Consider the following 13765-nt stretch of genomic DNA (forward strand, 5'->3'; position numbering starts at 1 on the left):
GGTAACTAGTGTAAACAGAGAGAGAGAGAGAGAGAGAGAGAGAGAGAGAGAGAGAGAGAGAGAGAGAGAGAGAGAGAGAGAGAGAGAGAGAGAACGCATCTGCTACATTGTAACATCGTACAATTACATTCTTTATATATTCTCTGTAATTTGTGCTTATACTGATAATAAGGATCTGTTGCGACCGCCATAATTTGAGTTGTTTCTGTTCTTGGCATACACTTACTAGTCTTACTGAGGTCTCGCCGCACAGAATAACTAGTCTTGCTACCTTCCAACATATCTTACATTTCTATATGCTTCCTTTGTATAATATATCGGAGTAAACACCTGTAATTCTTCGTAAGGGAAACGTTTAGGATTCTGAGAGCAAAATCTATTTCCTTGTCACGTTATTCCATTCTTGAGGTACCTGAAACTCAACCGTAAGGCTAAAAAAAAAAAAAAAAAAATGACCCCGAGTCCGCTGAAATTTGAATTGTGCAGATCGACTCCCTAGTATCTGTCAGCTCAGCGGTCGACTTGATTTGCTTTCATTACGTAGACTTGATGCTTAAGTCTATATGTTTTGTAGGACGATATGTTTTATAGTATTTTGTGAAACGGGGTTGCCAATTCGTTCCACATCAATATAGTTATATATAGTTCTATATAAATAAACATAGAGAAAGGGTAGACAGCGTACGCAAGAGCATGACTATGACGTGTGTGTGTATGAAGTGTTCTGTCGGAAAAGGTTGGTTAGATCACAGTGTGTTAACATGGAGAGTGGTACTCGAAAGGAATTTTGCCTGAAAAAAAAAAAAAAGGAGAAAAGATGAAGTTAAAATTAGATTTCCAAGGCTCACAAATAACACGTTGAGAGGATGAGAACCAATACACTGTGGGGTTAAAGTCATACAGAGGCAACCTAAGGATGCATTAATATAGGCTGCCAGAGGGAGGGGGTTGGGTATCTGAAAGAATGTGTTGCGGCAAGATATACAGCTTGGTGGAATGATGATTTATGAAATATAATAACAGAAAGGAGATGATAAAAAAAAAAGGTCCCACTGCCAGAAAGCAAAGGCGCAAAGAGCGTAGAATACAAAGTCGTGCAGGGAAATGTTTAAATAATGGTAAGTACGAACGACAAGCGTGAATGAGAACCCCAAAAGAAAAATGGATTATCTAAAGAACAATGAGAAGCTATTTTCTGAAGACGGAAAATAAATGTACGATTTAAAAAGCGAGAGAGTATTACTACAAAAGTTCGGGAGAATATTCACGACAAAGCATGGGGTTTATTGAAGGGTATAGGGTCTCTTAAGAGCTGACTGGACCTAATGAATGAAAGAGACGCGGCTACTGGTACAGTGGGATCAGAGAGGAACAGATGTATGGGGGAAGACGTTACGGAAGAGGGAAGAAGAGCAATGATGCTCGCAGAGAATGCAAAACCTGGGGTATACACTGAGTGGAGAGTGAAATGTTGAAGAGTCGACACGTGCTCACGTGATCATATAACTAATGACTGGACAGAGGCAATAATAGTTCCATTGTAAGAAGGAAACAAGAGTAAAAAAAACTGCAATAATCACCTAAGTCTCCTCAACGCAGTGGGCAAGGTGTACGGTAGAAGAGTGACTTGATCGTGTTAAAAAGCATTAGTGAACCCACGGTCAGCGAAGAACAATGTCAGTTCAGGAAGGGAAGGGGATGTGTACAGCAAATGTTTGCACTAAGAAGACAGGAAAAAAATCTCTCTAAGAAAGAAAAAAAGTTTACGTACCATACATGGATTAAGGACAAGCACAGAATTAAATGAACTGATAAGTTCCCGGGTTGTAGCAACAGGAAAAACTTTTCATTGTTATCAAAAGCTTTGAAAATTAATGGACGTAAAGAACGTGTGGAAGTTAGCAGTGGTATAAGTGAGTGGTCTGAAATAATGAGGGAGTTCAGTGTCGTGTAATGTCATCAATGTTGTCTAGTGTTCTGATGGAATGAGGCATAACGCCAGGAGAGAGCGATAGTGAGGGACTGCGGTGTACGGCTAAAATAATAGTGTTGGAACAGTTATTGTATGCTGATGATGTGCTTGACAGAGAGGTGAAGTTGGATAAGATGGTTTGGTGGCCATTTTCATGCTTCATGCAGGATGATGAGCGACTAGCTTTTGAATGATACCGGAGATCAGAGTGTAACTCTAGTAACATATGTCTTTACCTATACACTTGAAAGCTATTCTAATATTTGCCATAATACACATATGTTTCTCCCCAAAAAATGTCTAATACGTGCCTCAGGGTCGATGTCGAATACCAAGTCCTTAATCATAAACAGAATCCTGAAGCTCATTTCCTGCCAGTTAATAATAATTCTAAGTTCATCTTTCACTTTATTCCAACCTCATGGCGACATTTACTCACGTTGAATTGCATTGATCATGTATCAGACCAACTCTGGAGTCTATTTAGGTCCCATTGTAAGCTGATGCAATCCCCCCCTCGCTTTTTTACTTTCCTCTTGACCTTCGAATCATCTGCAAACATATTCAGGAAAGGGTTCATACCTTCAGGCTTGTCATTTACATGGATTTAGAAGAGTATTGGTCCCAGAACAGAGCCCTTGTGGCACTCCGCTGGTCACCACGACCCATCTGGAAAAGACTCCTCTCGTATGTGTCTTCTGTTACCTCCCACTTACTCCTGCATGGTGATCCAGCTTCTTGATCATCCTGCCACTCGGTACAGTATCAAATGCTTTTCGGTAATCCAGATCCATACAATCCACAAAGCCTTCCCTTTTGTCTAGGATTGAGCTCACTCTTTCGTAGAACTCTAAAGAGGTGCATTACACATGACTTCCTTTCCCAAAAGCCGTTGTCTGTCACTTTGGTAATTTCTCCTCAGTGGAGAGACATTCACTGACCGAGGTCCTCTCACTCTGTCAAATCCTCGTTTGTTTACATTTTCTGGGGGTTGAATTTCATTAACCATGTAAAAGACCAACTTTGGAGTCTGTTTAGGTCCCCTTGTAAGTTGATGCAAACCTTCCTTTTCACCTCTTTGGTGACCTTTGAATCTCTGTCTTTAATAAACTATTTGGACTGTACAGGTAGGAAGTTTTACACTCGTGTGGGCCCCCATCTCTTGAATATCTTTTACAATCATGCAACCTAAACTTATGCATGCTGTCTTCAAGTATCATAACCTCAGTCATTCTGTTCCTTTCATCCACCATTCTTATACTGCACAAGTATACCTCTTTTTCTTTTTTTTTTTTTTTTTTTTTTTTTTTATACTTTGTCGCTGTCTCCCGCGTTTGCGAGGTAGCGCAAGGAAACAGACGAAAGAAATGGCCCAACCCCCCCCCATACACATGTACATACACACGTCCACACACGCAAATATACATACCTACACAGCTTTCCATGGTTTACCCCAGACGCTTCACATGCCTTGATTCACTCCACTGACAGCACGTCAACCCCTGTATACCACATCGCTCCAATTCACTCTATTCCTTGCCCTCCTTTCACCCTCCTGCATGTTCAGGCCCCGATCACACAAAATCTTTTTCACTCCATCTTTCCACCTCCAATTTGGTCTCCCTCTTCTCCTCGTTCCCTCCACCTCCGACACATATATCCTCTTGGTCAATCTTTCCTCACTCATTCTCTCCATGTGCCCAAACCATTTCAAAACACCCTCTTCTGCTCTCTCAACCACGCTCTTTTTATTTCCACACATCTCTCTTACCCTTACGTTACTTACTCGATCAAACCACCTCACACCACACATTGTCCTCAAACATCTCATTTCCAGCACATCCATCCTCCTGCGCACAACTCTATCCATAGCCCACGCCTCGCAACCATACAACATTGTTGGAACCACTATTCCTTCAAACATACCCATTTTTGCTTTCCGAGATAATGTTCTCGACTTCCACACATTTTTCAAGGCTCCCATAATTTTCGCCCCCTCCCCCACCCTATGATCCACTTCCGCTTCCATGGTTCCATCCGCTGACAGATCCACTCCCAGATATCTAAAACACTTCACTTCCTCCAGTTTTTCTCCATTCAAACTCACCTCCCAATTGACTTGACCCTCAACCCTACTGTACCTAATAACCTTGCTCTTATTCACATTTACTCTTAACTTTCTTCTTCCACACACTTTACCAAACTCAGTCACCAGCTTCTGCAGTTTCTCACATGAATCAGCCACCAGCGCTGTATCATCAGCGAACAACAACTGACTCACTTCCCAAGTTCTCTCATCCCCAACAGACTTCATACTTGCCCCTCTTTCCAGGACTCTTGCATTTACCTCCCTAACAACCCCATCCATAAACAAATTAAACAACCATGGAGACATCACACACCCCTGCCGCAAACCTACATTCACTGAGAACCAATCACTTTCCTCTCTTCCTACACGTACACATGCCTTACATCCTCGATAAAAACTTTTCACTGCTTCTAACAACTTGCCTCCCACACCATATATTCTTAATACCTTCCACAGAGCATCTCTATCAACTCTATCATATGCCTTCTCCAGATCCATAAATGCTACATACAAATCCATTTGCTTTTCTAAGTATTTCTCACATACATTCTTCAAAGCAAACACCTGATCCACACATCCTCTACCACTTCTGAAACCACACTGCTCTTCCCCAATCTGATGCTCTGTACATGCCTTCACCCTCTCAATCAATACCCTCCCATATAATTTACCAGGAATACTCAACAAACTTATACCTCTGTAATTTGAGCACTCACTCTTATCCCCTTTGCCTTTGTACAATGGCACTATGCACGCATTCCGCCAATCCTCAGGCACCTCACCATGAGTCATACATACATTAAATAACCTTACCAACCAGTCAACAATACAGTCACCCCCTTTTTTAATAAATTCCACTGCAATACCATCCAAACCTGCTGCCTTGCCGGCTTTCATCTTCCGCAAAGCTTTTACTACCTCTTCTCTGTTTACCAAATCATTTTCCCTAACCCTCTCACTTTGCACACCACCTCGACCAAAACACCCTATATCTGCCACTCTGTCATCAGACACATTCAACAAACCTTCAAAATACTCATTCCATCTCCTTCTCACATCACCACTACTTGTTATCACCTCCCCATTTACGCCCTTCACTGAAGTTCCCATTTGCTCCCTTGTCTTACGCACCCTATTTACCTCCTTCCAGAACATCTTTTTATTCTCCCTAAAATTTACTGATAGTCTCTCACCCCAACTCTCATTTGCCCTTTTTTTCACCTCTTGCACCTTTCTCTTGACCTCCTGTCTCTTTCTTTTATACTTCTCCCACTCAATTGCATTTTTTCCCTGCAAAAATCGTCCAAATGCCTCTCTCTTCTCTTTCACTAATACTCTTACTTCTTCATCCCACCACTCACTACCCTTTCTAAACAGCCCAACTCCCACTCTTCTCATGCCACAAGCATCTTTTGCGCAATCCATCACTGATTCCCTAAATACATCCCATTCCTCCCCCACTCCCCTTACTTCCATTGTTCTCACCTTTTTCCATTCTGTACACAGTCTCTCCTGGTACTTCCCCACACAGGTCTCCTTCCCAAGCTCACTTACTCTCACCACCTTCTTCACCCCAACATTCACTCCTCTTTTCTGAAAACCCATACTAATCTTCACCTTAGCCTCCACAAGATAATGATCAGACATCCCTCCAGTTGCACCTCTCAGCACATTAACATCCAAAAGTCTCTCTTTCGCACGCCTGTCAATTAACACGTAATCCAATAACGCTCTCTGGCCATCTCTCCTACTTACATAAGTATACTTATGTATATCTCGCTTTTTAAACCAAGTATTCCCAATCATCAGTCCTTTTTCAGCACATAAATCTACAAGCTCTTCACCATTTCCATTTACAACACTGAACACCCCATGCATACCAATTATTCCCTCAACTGCCACATTACTCACCTTTGCATTCAAATCACCCATCACTATGGATGTAACCAAGATGTGAAAAAAGGAGAGATAGGTAGTATGTTTGAGGAAAGGAACCTGGATGTTTTGGCTCTGAGTGAAACGAAGCTCAAGGGTAAAGGGGAAGAGTGGTTTGGAAATGTCTGGGGAGTGAAGTCAGGGGTTAGTGAGAGGACAAGAGCAAGGGAAGGAGTAGCAATACTCCTGAAACAGGAGTTGTGGGAGTATGTGATAGAATGTAAGAAAGTAAATTCTCGATTAATATGGGTAAAATTGAAAGTTGATGGAGAGAGGTGGGTGATTATTGGTGCATATGCACCTGGGCATGAGAAGAAAGATCATGAGAGGCAAGTGTTTTGGGAGCAGCTGAATGAGTGTGTTAGCGGTTTTGATGCACGAGACCGGGTTTTCTTTTTTTAATGTTCCTTAATTTCATGTTGCTCCATCGCTACACCTCTCGAAGGCCACTTCGCGATCCACTCCATCATGGAGTTTTAAAAACTTAAAAGTTATGATCACGTTGCCAATCACTCTTCACTCTTCCACGTTGGGCATATTTGAAGTCTCCAGTCTACACTTGCAGCTTTTCTTTTTTTTAACTTTGGTACCATGTATGTTGCTGTCATAAGAACTTTATTAATTCTTTGCGTTTCTTTAACCGAGATGACCAAACCTGAGGAACATATTCTAATTCTAGCCTTATGTGGGATGTCAACAGCTTGTTAATTATTTCCTTAAGCATACACTTGAGGGCTATTCTGATATTTGTCAAAAACATTTTGTCTCCTATACTATTCTTGGTGCGGGGCTCTGGTGACTGGTCAGAGATGATGTCGACTTCCAAGTTCTCACACACAGAATCCTGAAGCTTATTTTCCAGCTAGATAATAATATACTGAAGTCTTCTATCACCCTCTCGCAAACTCATTAACTTACATTTCGTCAGATGAATTTCGTAAGCATGTACCAGACCAACTTTTGGTTCTGTTTAGGTGCCCTTGTAAGTAGGTGCAATCCTGCTCGCTTTTCACCTTCCTCATAACCTGCATCATCAGCACACTTAATCAGGTAGGAGTCCATACCATCAGACAAGTCATCGACACAGATAAAGAAGAATGACGGTCCCAAAGCAGCTCTGGCCACTCCACTGGTGACCTTCACCCATTTACATTTGGCGAGTATGGTTATGTCATAGTATGCCATTTAATTCTCAATCCAATCCTATTCATCATTTGAAAGAATGTTAAACTGTCTGTTCACTGTTGTGTGTGTGTGTGTGTGTATATATATATATATATATATATATATATATATATATATATATATATATATATATATATATCCCTGTGGATAGGGGAGAAAGAATACTTCCCACGTGTTCCCTGCGTGTTGTAGAAGGCGACTAAAAGGGGAGGGAGCGGGGGGCTGGAAGTCCTCCCCTCTCATCTTTTTTTTTTTAATTTTCTAAAAGAAGGAACAGAGAAGGGGGCCAGGTGAGGATATTCCCTTAAAGGCCTAGTCCTCTGTTCTTAACGCTACCTCGCTAACGCGGGAAATGGCGAATAGTTTGAAAGAAATATATATATATATATATATATATATATATATATATATATATATATATATATATATATATATATATATATATATATATATGTGTGTGTGTGTGTGTGTGTGCATTTTTTTTTATGAATATACACCTCAACAGACTTTTGGAAATACCGCAATTAATAATTAACAAAATGTACATTTTGAAATGATAACTGATAGTACATTGAATTATTATTTGGTGATGTGTGTGTGCGTGTGTGTGTAAACCACAAGGAAACGGAAAATACAGACAAGCGATATCGTATGATTACATCAAGCTCACTCAGTCTTGACAATGTTATATCTGCTTCTTATGCGCAATCGCTGATGTGTGTGTGTGTGTGTGTGTGTGTGTGTGTGTGTGTGTGTGTGTGTGTGTGTGTGAAAGACAAAGCACACATAAACATGGGTAAGTGATGGGGCAACACGAGTGTAAAACTCTCAACCCTTAACGCACAAATAGTAATCACATAACGCGCGCGCGACATGTACATGTCCCGGTTTAAAAATGTTTTAAGGACAGGAATAGAAATTCAATTAGAAGCAAATGCTCGACTCTCTACAGAGGAGAAATTACCAAAGTGAAAGGCAACACGGTTTTAGGGAAAGGAGGTCATGAGTAACGAACCTTATTGATTTCTATGAGCGAATCAACTCTGTCCTAGATTAAGAAGAGGACTATGTGGCTTATTCTTTTTTTTTTTTATCTGGACTGCCACAAAGCATTTAACGCTACCGCATGGGAGGCTGATTGCGAAACTAGAATACCAGGCAGGAATTAGGGGAGACTCCTGTGATGGACAGTACACTGTGGGTCCAAAACTATAATTTCATTCCCAAGTACTGAATGTTGAAATATATATATATATATATATATATATATATATATATATATATATATATATATATATATATATATATATATATATATACGAATAAAGTGCACATGAACGCACACCTTCATAGAACATACAAACCTCCAACAGCCAGGATCGAACCCGGAACCCCTGCGCCACAGGCGGGAATGCTACCGCTAGGCATATATATATATATATATATATATATATATATATATATATATATATATATATATATATATATATATATAAAGTACAGGGGTAGAGGGAGATGCATAGTAATCTTATATAGCCCGCGGACTAAGATACCATAAATAGAGGAAAACTGGGAACAACTGGGGCTTGAAAATCCTCCATTCACGTTGATATACATGTACTGGAGACATTTCGAAACGGCCAAGCTTTGAAAACTAACAGGTCGGATTAAGGAGAGCGGCTGTCACGCGGCCTCGGACAGCCAGAGTGATCAGATAAGATTCCAGACCAAGCTGTGGAGGGAGATGATTCTCCCAAGTATAAAGCAAGCAAAACAATAAGAGAATCTTAAGAGATCTCGTCAAATCAAGTAAAGTGTCAGTGTCAATGTCAAGCAGACGATAAGATACAGACTGCTACCTCCTTGGCCCCTTCATATTCGTAAACACGTATGCACTTTTCGTTTCTCATGCATCTCATTATGCTGCGTTGACAGGTATGACAAGTGAATCAAACTTATCATTCATAACATACCTTATTACTCAGTTGAGTTACGATGAGTTAGGTTAGATTTGAGGGGCCCATGGGGCACAGTTACTGTCTAAGGATTTTTAGATATCATTTACAACATATATAATAACTGTGAATACAGATGATTGTGGCGTCATATCATTAATTAGTCCATTCCAGCAATTTCTCTGAACAGTCAGAGGATGGAAGATATCCCATCCTGACCTAACTGTTGGGGAAGGAAGGAATGCCTAAAAGTTACACAGAATCGCAATAGTAAATTCGTGACCGACGAAAAATACGCAGACTGCAATAATCCATCGTAACTTTAATATGAAATTACGGTATCACAGCAGCTCGTTGGAACTGTGTAAACACAACAATCCTAACATTATTACCTTCGAATAAGCAAATACTACACGACAAACATTTCAACTTTACAACAGAATCTCAACAAAACAATGAGTGGCATCACACCCTACGGACGATAACGTTTCGTACCACAACAGTTTCGTCCCAAAAGCTTTCGTCCCACACGAGAATGAGTTTTGGTGAAATGGCGCACCCGGATGCTGTTTCATTTCACTGAGTTTCATTTCAGCTATACTGGTTGGTCGAATTTTGTCGGATTAACGAAACTAGATGTTCTTCTTCAGTGCAGTACGTTTCCAGGAACATAAATAACACTGAACGATGATCAAACACAACGTGGGCTGAAAATTCACGTTGGTTTTGACAGCCACAGTGGAAATAGCAATACCAAGGCAATGTCGGTGATACCACAACTTTATCTTGTTCTCGATGCTATTATCAATGGGGCAATGTCGGAGCCATGATGGTAATGACAGATACTGTGGCAATGGTCAAGCTAGCAATGACATTACCACGGAAGCACTGAAAATGTCGAAGTGGAATCAAAGTGAAATATCACGGGTGCAATAGCAATGCCAAGGATGTAATGATGATCTTAATCAATCTAAGAACGACCAATAGCAATCTAAAAGTGACCAATAGCACTATGAAAATGGGATGGCAACAATGACAATGATATGAATTCAATGAAAATGCTGACAATAGCAAGCTGGTACGTAGTCCTGACGCCAACGAAGATAACAAAACTGATGTCATGCCAATGAAACAAGACAGTGACTCCCATGACAGTGGGAGATTTACAACTGCAGTGAAAATCAGTCTGCAGTTATGACAATATATCTACTGTTGTGACCCGTTTTGTAGCAGTGACAATTTCCTTAACAGCGATAGCACAGGCACGTACACATATCCAGTGCTTGTATATGTGATAAGATATTGTTATGCAAATGCTGAGGAAACAATGACGGAGATATCTGGCAATGGCAGTCACCATTTCACGACGAACGCAAAATATAGAAAAAAAAAGGCAGTAAAGAACCTTAACAACAGCACGTAGGGTGTCAGCTGTTGTATGAAAGACAATCTGTGCCGTAAGTTCTCGTGTCATTAGTCTGCCTCATTCTATATATTTTCTAATAGACCAAATTCGGCTAAAATCAACAGTGTCAACCAAAGAGATGTTATTTTCCACAGGAAAATTTTACCTGAAATCTTTGGAGATCTCCGGGATGGTAGTGTGGCTCAGACCAGCCAACTCCTGAGCAGTCTTAAACGCCTGGGGTTCAGCCGAGATACCTTGGGCCCTGGTCTTCCGAGCCCGGACTTTGTTGACTACCGTTGCTGCTCCTGTCGCATACGGAATAACACTTTGGAATTTATCTAGTTGCGATTTGAGTTCTACAATTTCATCGTCGCGGACTTTAAGCACTGCTTCTAACTGCTTAATACGGTCATCTTTCTCTATCAGTAGCTCCTGTAACTCTAACAATGAACCCATGTTTCATCAAAATCCCTGACAGTTCTCTAGGACTGAAGCATACTACAACACACACTATTCTCACGGGAGTCAAACACCAACTAAAAAATACACGAGGGATCACGTTGTTCCAAGACTCTTGTCATGGGAGCACTATAGTCGCGTTCGGGTGCGCTAAACGTTTATCTACTTTCCATTAGAAGTTCTCATAGAATAATTCTAATTGTTACTTTCTCTAGTCTTTGCCTTACCAATAATTTTCTAGCCACATTCATGTAAGAAAATTGCATTATCATTCCTCCGTGATAAGAAATACAGCAAAAGTTTTGGTACTTTTAGAAGAGTTAATATCTACGTGACGGCAACTCTCCAAGAATTCGTCTGCTAGTGGGTTCACTCCTGGTGGCGCAAGCTGGAAGCAACAGGTGGGGGGGCGGAGCTTACCATTCATTCCTGGTACACTCCATTTAAATCCCTTAAGACTGGAATTAGTACTAAATTTACCTTATGTTATTAATCTCTTTCCCTGAGCTTAGTCACTGTTCATTCTTGAGACGTCTCTCAGAAATGAGGAGGATAGATTCCATAATATTCATAAAAAAATGATTTGCATTAGAATTATGCACTCACGTCCATAGCATTGCTCCCTGATAACTTAATATACCTTCGTCACTTTCCTCCTGATATGAGAAGGAACAAGTGACACTGCTCCAGAGATGAGCTTACTGAGTTAGAGTTTACCTTTCAGACTTCTTTAGAGGAATTTTACAGAATCTATGTATGTACAACACGCGTTTATGTAGTTATTAGAATATGTCAAGACTGTTTTGTTGAAAAAAATAAAAAATCTTTTAGAAATTTATCGAACGTCAAGATTAAAACACGAGAAGACCCGACGAATGCAAAACTCCCTACCCCTCACACTATAAATGCATAATAATGCCATCCATTGGCTCTCCTTGAGAATTCCTTACCTATCATAGAAGTAAAGTACTAACATGATTTGAGAGGATGTAAGATAAGTACCCCTTACGTATGAATAATGTCAAACATGACACGCGCTCCTTGATAGTTTTAGCTAAAACCCAGTATGTTCTCTTTTGCTAATAATTGAAAGTTACACCTTAAACAACGAAAATTGTCCCAAAGGCATTGTTCTGAATTATTTCTATGTCTTTTTCCATCCTCTCTTGTAAGTGTGGCCAGTCATGGAAAAGCAGAGCCAACAAACGGTTTAATCCCGGAAGTAATAGATCCTTTATAAAACCTTGCACCGTTTCTGTCTTTACTTGAATTCATCATTTGCAGTCCTTTCAGTATGAAACATCATACCCAAATACTAAATTTCTTTAACTAGTCTACTCCATGATCACCAACAATTAGCATTTCTTCCGGTAATATTTTCCCATTAAACGTGGATATTGTATTCTCTCAGAGTATCACCATTCCCACTTCACTACTTGCAAAACCATAACATTTCACAGTCTCCTGCCAGGTGATAGTTTCTCCTCTGTATGGGGATCGGCCATCATTCCTCCTGCTTCACTTAAGATTTTCCTCCTTCAAGAATCAGATCTTCAAATCATCTAAACTCGAATTACTATTTGCATCTTTTTTCCTCTTAATCATTCTCTTACCTTATGTCACTTGAGATGGCCACGGTTTGGTCATGCCTTTACCCAAACCATACCAACTATTTTTCTTTTTCCCACTGTGTCGAAGGCTGGGCCTCAAATGAAACACATACACACATACAAAAGGGCCAATATTAAAAGTAAAGGCTGCCAAAATTTGCTTTGGCAAAACTATATAATTCGTGTAAAATTATATATCAAATCTCATAATAATGTGGCTACAGTTCAAATTTGAGCCAGGCTTACTTTATGATGAAGTGTACCAATTATTTCAAAAATTTCTAATGTCAGTAACAGCAGCCATCTTTGACCGTCCAGATTTCATTTAGAAAAGGAACCACCTGCCAAGTTTGGTTCAGTTTGTCAATCAAATGGAAAACCATTCACATTGGAACACAGGATAATTAATATTCATAAGAGCAAGCCAAGAGATATCCATGCTAGGAAGGTTGTGGTGAGAAGCACAGCAGATAATAGGCTTAAGTGCCTATTTCCTAAGAAAACTCAGCCTGATCTACATTCACTTACATAACTTTTCTTTTAATCTTTTTCCACACACCAGCTTTTCTCTCTTCAAGGAAACCTCTCAAGTTACTTCTTTTGATTCTTGCTATTCTTTACCATGTATTACCAATGAATTCTGTTTGCATCACACTAGTCACGTCTTTTTAAAAAAATGTTCTCGTTCTCTGTGAAGTTCATCAGAATTTTCTCACCCCATCTTTCATATATCCTTTTTTTCAGCTCCTGCACCTTTCTTTATATTTGTTACTTTCTCTTGTATTTCTCACACTCCTTCCCTGCAGATACTATCTATAAACCTTCCTTGTTTCTTTCACTAGCAATCTTAACTTCATTCCACCATTCACTGTCCTTTCTCATATCTCATCCTACCTTCTGCATCACACACACTTTCCCTGCACATTGAATTTAAGCAATACTCTCCTAAAAAATTTTCAAACCTTGTTTCAATTACTTTCACTCTATACCAGTTTAATAAAATTCTTTCTTTATACCTAACCACTTCTCCAGCCTCAGCAAACAAGAATCATACAAACAGCTGCATTTACACATCCACTCTATCATATATATGAATAAAATCTAGTGACTACTATCCACAGACAAGCCCTATGGACAACTCCTCAATTTAAT

The 13765-nt window shown here is 39.9% G+C and overlaps 1 protein-coding gene across 1 annotated transcript in view; it reads right to left on the reverse strand.

The window, feature by feature from the left end:
• LOC139746728 (cGMP-dependent protein kinase, isozyme 2 forms cD4/T1/T3A/T3B-like) overlaps positions 1 to 11123 on the reverse strand; it is a 115006-nt gene extending 103883 nt beyond the window's left edge. The window contains exon 1 of the mRNA XM_071658219.1: positions 10708 to 11123. Within this exon, the coding sequence (XP_071514320.1) occupies positions 10708 to 11000 (293 nt within the window). The 5' untranslated portion in view covers positions 11001 to 11123. The remainder of the gene's footprint in view (positions 1 to 10707) is intronic.
• Between the last annotated feature and the right edge of the window lie 2642 nt (positions 11124 to 13765).

The sequence above is a fragment of the Panulirus ornatus genome, chromosome 5, assembly GCF_036320965.1.
Source record: "Panulirus ornatus isolate Po-2019 chromosome 5, ASM3632096v1, whole genome shotgun sequence".
Classification (NCBI taxonomy): Eukaryota; Metazoa; Arthropoda; class Malacostraca; order Decapoda; family Palinuridae; genus Panulirus; species Panulirus ornatus.